Consider the following 8,576-nt stretch of genomic DNA (forward strand, 5'->3'; position numbering starts at 1 on the left):
TCTTGGTTGTTCACATAAGGTATAAACCTCATTGCTTCCTGCTTAACTTTGCCTTCTTTCTATTACGGTTGCTGTGTGCTGTTGAGTCGGAGCCAACCCATAGCTGACCCTCCAGCAGGTTTTCAGAAGCAGTTTATCACACATGAGGAGACTGCCCATCCTTCTTCCTTGGAGCAGCTGGTGGATTCAAACCTCGTAACTTCAGGATTGCAGCACAGTTTGCCATGAAACCACCAGAGCTCTCTTCGCATTGAGCATTACAAAATCCCACCCCTTTGGAACTTGGCCTCTGCAAAAGTGTTAATCGCAAATTGTATAAATTGTAGACCTAGCACATCTCTAAATAGTGCAAGTCGGTCTAGTCCCTCCTAACAGCATATCATATACAGGTCACTCATCTGAGCTCATGGCTCTGGTGCCATCTTTAGTTTCGAGTTAGACCCTGTCTTCACGTTCTGTGAGATGAGAGGTAACATCTCACCAAGAAGCATTTGGACAACACAAATTATACATCCACTACCACAGATCATCATTTAGAAAAAACCACAGTTCACATCTTCCTCAATACCATCTTTTTTTCACTGTGCATACATATACAAAGATGGGTTTTTTAGTACCTGATTTGCTGGGAACATTTCCCCTTGGCTTCTACAATAGTTAAAATACTTAGAGAAGAAAAGAAAACAAACAGCAGCAAAAAGAGGCGAATGTACCGCTCATATTAGGGAAATGAAAACATTTCTCTATCCAAGACTTCTTACTCCTGCCAATGAAAATATAAGACTTTCTTCTCATTGTAACTGTTGAAACCAAGTCTTGTATGTACTGCTGAGAAGCTGATTTTATCTCATAACTTGTCATTAGATTTTCCAGGCTGATGGTAACTTATAAACAGGAGATGACTGCCCATCTTTCTCCCAAGGAGCAATGTGTGGCCTTGAACCGCTGGAGACACAAAGCCTTTTAGTTGGCAGGGTAACACCCTTTGTATTCCACCAAACCTTGCCTTCTATGGAAGGAAACCTGCCCTTCAAATTTAGCCTTTAGCCTGCTTCTCTGTGTCTATGTCATCACCGATAAAACAATCTAGTTTCTTTTTCCTGCTTTTTCTCTCCCATCTGCTTTCTGTTGTCTAGCCCCCCTGGCCCCACACATAGTTCCATCACTCTAAAAATCCTGTCATCTCCCTGCCATCAAGATCTTTGTTATTTCCTTTACAAAACACACTTCATTGATTTTGAACGGCTCTAATAAAAAATGTCATCCTCAACACACTAAGATTAGCTTTTCACAATCTGATAGAATTCATATGCAAAGGAAAATATTAATACTAACTCCTTTATTTAGAGCTAGATGAAACAAAAATTGGGACCAGACACAAAGTAGATAGAGTTGAGTTGTTTTGTTTAGTTTTAAAAAAATATTTTTAGGGAAGGAGGGCAAAATGAAGAAAGCAGTAGTGGACACATTAAGGAAATATTAGGAACGAACATTAAAATGTGTTCACTATTTCAAGGCATCTCACAAATGGTCACCTTCTGTCACAGCATCAGAGCAGCAGCCAGCCTTTACCAAACACGAAATTTCCATGACCTTAAACTTGTCACTCCAGAATAAGGCATATGTCGATTAATAGAATAGCAGAGAAAGGCAGATGCCAACCAGCACCAGGGTGGTGTATGATGACGGCGCTAACTCTGGAGTCCTGGAAGCTTCAAGATGCTCGTTTATAACAAGGGAACCTACAAGGTGAGGACACTTGGTCATTATCTTGATGTCGAAGACATGCGGCATATCCAGCTACATGGGCTCAATATACTGACACACAACATTGGATGAGCTTATGGAACCCACAGAATGAATGCTAGGGAATTCAGACTCCACCCCACCCCCCAGTAGAAGACTTTCAACCCATGTAAATTCAGCCTACTGTAACTGGCTCTTTTTTCTCTGGATAAGTTACACTCGGTAATTTATCCCAAGTGTACCCAGTGGTGACCAGAAGAAAGGTCTGTACGTTTATGAAGATGTCAGCCAAGGAAATCTCTCGGAGCAATTCTACTCGGAAGCACACGGGGTGCCGTGAGTTAGGATGGGCTTGGCAGCAACTGTTCCCGACAGTCGACCGAGGCCCAGCTCCCAGCTGCATCGAGCAAACACTGACTCGTGATGACCCAGTGCACCCCAGATTAGAATTGTACTCCACAGTGTACTCAACGTGCACTTATCAGAAGCTGAACTCCGTCCAGGCCTGTCCTCTGAGGTGCCTCTAGATGGAATCGAATTGCTGACCTTTTTTGTTGGTAGCTAAGCACGTAAAGCTCCCAAGGGGACTCCTCAGAGACTCTGAAAGGATGTCAAGTGGCCAGAGGACAGCTCTCTATTCCAAAGGCAGCATCACAAGCTACATTTCCTCTCCCCCCAGAGACTCAATCAGCAGGGCTGCCATTGGAATTGTCCATCCTTTCACAAGCAGAATTTGGCATCTTCTGCCCCGAGCCTCTACATAACCATGACCAAGTCCAGAGGGCAGCTAACCATGACCAAGGCCAGGGGGGCAGCTAAACAGTCCCAAAGGGTGAGAGGCACTGCTTACCACATTCAGGCAGAAGCAAGCAGTGCAACTGGCCCTCCCAGCATCGACACATGGAACACTTCTTGAACATCCAGGCGCCGTGAGACACAGACCCACAGTTCCTGCAAACACACAGACGAGACCACTTCTCTTCTCTTCTCTCCAGCATCTCACCCCCAGCTCCCTCGCCTCCCCGTTGGACGTTTACCATCTGCGAACATCCTGCTCACAGTTGCGTCCTGAGAAGTGGGGAGGGCAGGCACAGAAGGTGCCCAGCATGCAGGTCCCCCCATTCAGGCAGCAGGTCTTGTTTAGCTTTTTACCTAAAATGAGAGAGGAAGTGCATTGGAGGCTGGAAGACAGAAAAACCAGAAGCCGCTTCAGGAGTTCACAAGGAGCATAAGAATTTAACCACCACTCGGGAAGAGCTCTCGTGGCCAAGTCAGTAGGGAGTTGTGCGGCTTACTCAAAGGTGGTTGGTCTTTCTCACTCTGGTGGTTCAAATCCAATCTCCTCCTCCGCAAAAATCAGCTGGAGGGGCGGCCATGAGGGATTTTTTGTGTGTGTGATGGATTTTTATAAAATTTGAGTTTTGAGTATTGCCACTAACAGCTTTGTAGGAGAGGACTCTTCCATGCGCAGGCCAGTGGTGTATCTGGAGCTCCCAGCACACAAGTAGAGTCAGGTTGGCAGAGCTGAGTGAGTTCCCCAGGGGTTACCTTGCACAATGCAGGGCTCATCACCCAAGCACTCGGCTCACCTGCGTTTGCTTTAGGACAAGCGATCCAAAAGGGACTTGGGGATGAAAAGAAGGAAGTGCTAAGGCGGGGAGGGTCTTACTGTCCTGGATGCCCACGGACGTCACGAGAGGGAAAGGCTTTAGCGGATTCGCAGGCTCCTTCTGGGCCCGAAGGTTGGTGGCTCCCCGAGACAGCCGTCCAAACTCATGGGGGCCGGACCCTGAAAGACAAAAACCCAACTCATGCAATCTGTGCTTCGGGCTAATGCAAACATTCAGGGATCAAAAGAGGAAAATGGGGGGGGGTTAGAGAAAAAAGGGGAAAAAAATGGTAAAAAGAACGAAAAGGACAAGAACGGCTAGCTAATGAATACTGCAGTGAAAGAGGTGAAGGGAGGGGTTATCGGAAAGGAGTGGAGAAAGCCTGTAAGGGACGGAGAACAACATGGAACAAGAGGTGCTTTCAAAGTGAGCTGGGAGAGGGAGAAAAACGTGCACCGACGAATGAACAAACACCCCGTCTTTCTGTAAACTTTCACCAAAAGCACAATTGAAAAAAAGAAAGAAAATGACTCACCAGCAACCAACCCCAGTTGAAAGGCCACAATGAAGATCATCCTAGGAGGAAATCAGGCATCTGTTAGCAAGTCTGACTCTCCTCTGTCAACATCCCACGACCACACAGACCACCGCGAAGATCACTGCTTTCTTTCCCCTTTTCCATTCTTTTTAAACAGTGGACCAATCCACGTAACAACATCAAGAAAAACAATCATCTAATTGCTAACTCTTTTCAATGCATTATTCTTTTTTTTAGGCTCGTCTGCATATGGACATAATTTCTAGGAGGTATAAATCCATATATCCGTTATCCTCTAGTTCCCTAAACATCGATTTTTTTCCCCTTCCGAACAGTTTTCATAGAAGAGTTTAAAAACGGCTGCGTGTTTTGAGGATCTCATTTTACAAGGACTATCGTTCTCTCATTTAAATCAGTCTTTTTAAAAGGTTTCTTTCTTTCTGCTGTTCTAGTTAATGGTGTTGGAGAGACTGAATCTGTCTACGGCTTTATTGAACCTTTTTTTCCAGACAAAAACATACTTTGAATTGGGGTATAAATGGATTGATCCAGTGAGGGCCACAGTTGGTTTGAGTGAAGCAGGGAGGATGACGATGGCTGAAGGACAGGGCAAAATTTTGGTCAATTCTTTACGGAACAGTTATGAGTTGTAGTCAGCTTCCTACCACCAAACAGCAACAACAACACTGGGGTCTTTCACACACAAGATTGAGAAATCAACAACCATTACAAAAACCTAAAATTAGCCTGATGTTACAAGCGAACAGCAAAGCTGGATGTAACTAAGTGAAGTTGTAGGTCTTTCAGAAAAAAACCAGCAGTGCTGTTAAGGGTTTGAGCACGAAGAGATCAGAGAGCCAGAGAAGATGCTCTCCTCCTAAGCTGACAGTCTCTGGCCGTCAGCAGTGCAGACCCAGTCCTACCTGGTGGAGAGGCGCTCCATCTTGCGGAAGTCCACAGGTCTCAGCAATTTAGGGAGAAAAAGGTTAGCGTGGCTTTTACGTTGACTCAGTTATTGCCAAAACTCCCCCGAGGCAGACAGACATTCAGTTCCTGAAGTGAAAAAAGGCGAATGTAAAACAGAAAATACCTCGATCAAAAAACACGGCCTCACCAGAGGTCAGGGGTCCCAGGAGGCCCCGTCGTCCATCACCTAGCTCTCATCACCAAGGACAATTCTTTGACCTTGAGCCAAGGGGCCCCCTCCTAGGGCCCGCCCATCCCAGTGTCCGGCCTCCCCGGCCTCTGGTGGGGTGGGGGACAGGCGTCTCCCAGATGGAAACAATGCAAGATAATGGAAAAGGCGGAGTCTTGTAGGACGGGTTACCTAGTCCCTGGGTCTCCACCACTAATTAGGGGTTAAAAGCAGTACACTCGTAAAAAGAGAAAGTTATGACTCAGCTAAGTTGATTCCAGGTTGGGCAGGTGGTGGAAAGTAATAACGAAGGAAAACCTAAAAGCCAAGTTTGGGTGTTTATAGGCATTTGCTATATTATTGGCTGGGTTCATTATGTGTCATTTTCTTTCTAACTCTCCAGTCTTCCCCCCTTTCCCCCTCAGGAAGATGTGCCGAGCCGGGTTCAGCCTGTGGATGCTGAGGTTGGCAGGACCAGGTGTGCCCCACACCCGCGGGGAGTTAGGACCCTGGGGGTCAGAGAGGGGACCTACAGACTGGCAGTGAGTGGGACAAAATCAGTGTCAGGAGGGGGTCCCTTGGGGGGTTGTCTAGACTTAGTGGGGGTGTAAATTCCGGGCAGGAAGGAAGTGGGAGGGGCCCCCAGGTGCGCAAGCTTGGGGCGCTTACTGTGTCTTGTAGCCAGGCCTGAGCCAGGAAAAAGTTCTAGAAGCACATCTCATCCGTCAGAGATGCCTTTTCGGCCTTGTCAATGATTTTATGTCGGGCTCCCAGCCTCCAGAGTGCTTCTCCTGTGCCTCAAACCCCCTCTCGTCCCCCTCTCCAAACCCCATTCCCTGCAATATCCGTGGAAGGTGTTTCCTTTAAAGTGTTCCAGGTCTAAATAATGACTAGAAAGTCATAACACTTTGCAACAGGAGAGATTTTTCTAGTGAATGTGGATGTTGTGTGCGTAGAGTCCGGACCGACCCACTGTAGACCCTTCAAGGGGTTTTCAGAGGCAGTTAATCGTTTGGGAGGAGATTGCTAATCCTTTCCTGGAGCAGCTGGTGGATTCCAACCGTGCCTTCAGGATTGCAGCGCAGCTTCTTACCACCCGGCCACCAAAAGCTCCCAGTTAGTGAATAAGGAAAGTATATATTTGCTAGAGAAAAAAGAAAGTCCGGCAGGAAGAGAGCAGGCGGGGCCTGGAAGGAATGCACGCTATCTCTCTGATGGGCAGATGCTAGGAGCTTTTCTAGGGCTCTTCCTCACCGGAAGGGGGGGTTTCAGGAGTGAGGGGATAAGGGGGTGGTGTTTGCACAGCTTTTTGGTGGGATGGCTACAACTCTCCTTCCTCAGAGCAGCCACACAACTTTAAGACGGAAGTGGTTCGAATCCCACTTGGAAGCACCATCTTTGGCCCTTGCTGGATACTAACTCTTTGCTGCGTGTGCGTGTGACCCAATTTCATCCAGTCTTGTCTGTCTTCTGGAAAAAAACCCAAAAAACAAACAAACAAAAAACCCCACGCCCCACCTTCATTCAATGTTGTCCTTAGACGGCAAGATACCTCTTAACAGCAGGTCTCTGATGCCTCTTATAACTTTGTTTCAACAATCGTTTAGTTAGATGTGTGTCAGTAAATGCTCGTCAGCCAGAACGCTACAACGTGTGTGTGCGCGTGCGCGGTGTAAGAAGGATCCTCTGATGTTTTTCTTTGTGATTTTCTTCATTCGTTAGAACATGTACGTTGTCTCTCTTGTCTTTTTCCTTTATTGTCCAAATTGTCTGGATCATGTTAGTTTCTTTGCTTTTTCCTGTCGCTCTAGATCACAGTGTTTAAATAACTGGCTACTAAAAGGCCCCAACCCACCAGCTGCACCGTGGGACCAGGAGGTGGCAGTGACTTCCATAAAGATTCCATTCAGCTGAACTCATGAATTGTTGTCGGGGTCGGAGCTGCCTCATAGCTCACGCACCAGGAGGTTTTCAGAGGCTGTAAAATAGCTCTGGAGGAGATTGCTCATCTCCCTCAGAGCAACTGGTGAATTCGAACCATCTGCCTTTGGGTTGGCAGCGCAACGCCTAGGATACGAGAGTGCCCTTCATAAAGATTGTTGTTGCTGTGTATTGTCGAGTCGGACCTGACCCATAGCTGACCCTCCAGCGGGTAATCAGAGGTAGTTTATCCCAGAGGAGAAGAGTGTTCATCCCTCTTCCTCAGAGCAGCTGGTGAATTTGAACCACATGCCTTTAGGATTGCAGCACAGCTTCTTAACACGCTAGGCCACCAGGACTCCCTTCATAAAGATAGTAGTGGTGGTGATGATGTTGTAGACTGTCAAGTCAGGTTATAAAGATTACAGCTTTAATGCTACGGGGCAGTTCTAGTAAGGGCCACTCTGGTGGGAATCCTATTGTTGTTGTTATGTGCCATCGAGTTGCCCACAACCCATAGCAACCTGTGTGTAGCAGCTCTGAAGCCCACTCTGTCCTGAGCCAGTCTCACTGACTCTGACACACCAAACCCCACTGCCCTAGTTACTGTGTCAATCCATCTCATCCCAGGTCTTCCTCTCCTGTGCTGTCCCTCCACCTTTCTGAGCATGACGTCCTTTTCCAAAGATTGGTCCCTCCTGGCCATGTGCCCAAAGTATGTGAGACAAAGCTTCAAGATCCTAGCCTCCAAGGAGAAATTTGGTTTCACCCTCTCTAGGTCAGAACTGTTTGTTTCTTGGCGGTCCATGGAATGTTCAAGACTCTTCTGGGTTATTTAATTAGTTACTAAATAGTCAAAAATCATGGGTAGTTCCTACCACTCAGTCCTATAGAGTTGCTATAAGTTAGAGTTGATTCCATGGTGATGGGTTGAGTTTGAGAGCAGGTCAGTGACAGACATGACAAGAAAACACAACCCATGTGTTTGCCACATCCTTATCTCTAGGGTCAGCTGCCAGAATGTTTAGAGCTTCTATTAATGAAATCACTTCCCTGTTTTCAGAAGGAAGACTGGGCAAAGTTGTGCTGAATTCTAATCTAATCTAAACAGCCAGCATTTCTATCATCTAAAAAAAACCCCTTATCTAGGAAGAATTTGTTGAAATCTCTCCATTCTCCCAAAGCTGCTGAAGCCTGGACAAGGTTTTGGGCAGCAGTGGAGGGGATATAATGCTTAGGGACTGACAGATACGAGCTATTGGCCAGGGGACACAAGGACGCACTGGTCAATTAACAAGCATTCAATGAGTATGTAGTATTCTCCGCCGAGGACTGGACTCTGGGGACACAGTGGTGACAAATGAAACCACAGTGTGGTAAAGAAGTAAGCAAATGAATCAGTTAATTGTAGTTGTAACAGCAAAAAAATTGTTGCTGCCTCTGGGTCAGGTGGTTGGGGCATTGAACACAAGACAGAACATCTCTGCTCAGTCTCTGGGATCAGGGAATTCTGTGTCGGAGACCCTGGGAGAGCCAGAACTGAGGTGGGAAGTGCTGTGGGAGGGGGAGTCCCTCTCTTATAAAAGGAGTTGGTGAGCAGATGCTTTCAGACTGTTCTGATTCTGCT

The 8,576-nt window shown here is 46.8% G+C and overlaps 1 protein-coding gene across 1 annotated transcript; it reads right to left on the reverse strand.

Annotated features, from left to right (window-relative positions):
• Positions 1-1,629: 1,629 nt before the first annotated feature.
• On the reverse strand, positions 1,630-4,837 carry TDGF1 (teratocarcinoma-derived growth factor 1). The gene is made up of 6 exons (XM_006893043.1): positions 4,818-4,837; positions 3,892-3,932; positions 3,416-3,535; positions 2,784-2,898; positions 2,597-2,697; positions 1,630-1,742 (listed from the first exon to the last, which is right to left on the reverse strand). The coding sequence occupies exons 1-6, from the start codon at positions 4,835-4,837 to the stop codon at positions 1,630-1,632; spliced, it is 510 nt and encodes a 169-aa protein (XP_006893105.1).
• Between the last annotated feature and the right edge of the window lie 3,739 nt (positions 4,838-8,576).

This window comes from Elephantulus edwardii, unplaced genomic scaffold, assembly GCF_000299155.1.
Source record: "Elephantulus edwardii isolate Elephantulus edwardi_28Jun2011 unplaced genomic scaffold, EleEdw1.0 scaffold00121, whole genome shotgun sequence".
NCBI lineage: Eukaryota > Metazoa > Chordata > Mammalia > Macroscelidea > Macroscelididae > Elephantulus > Elephantulus edwardii.

Coding starts and splice junctions, on each gene's coding strand:
- TDGF1 (XM_006893043.1), bottom strand. CDS start 4,837: ATGGAGCGCCTCTCCACCAG. Junction 3,933..4,817: donor ATGGAGCGCCTCTCCACCAG/GTAGGACTGGGT, acceptor ATTTCCTCCTAG/GATGATCTTCATTGTGGCCT. Junction 3,536..3,891: donor TCAACTGGGGTTGGTTGCTG/GTGAGTCATTTT, acceptor TTTGTCTTTCAG/GGTCCGGCCCCCATGAGTTT.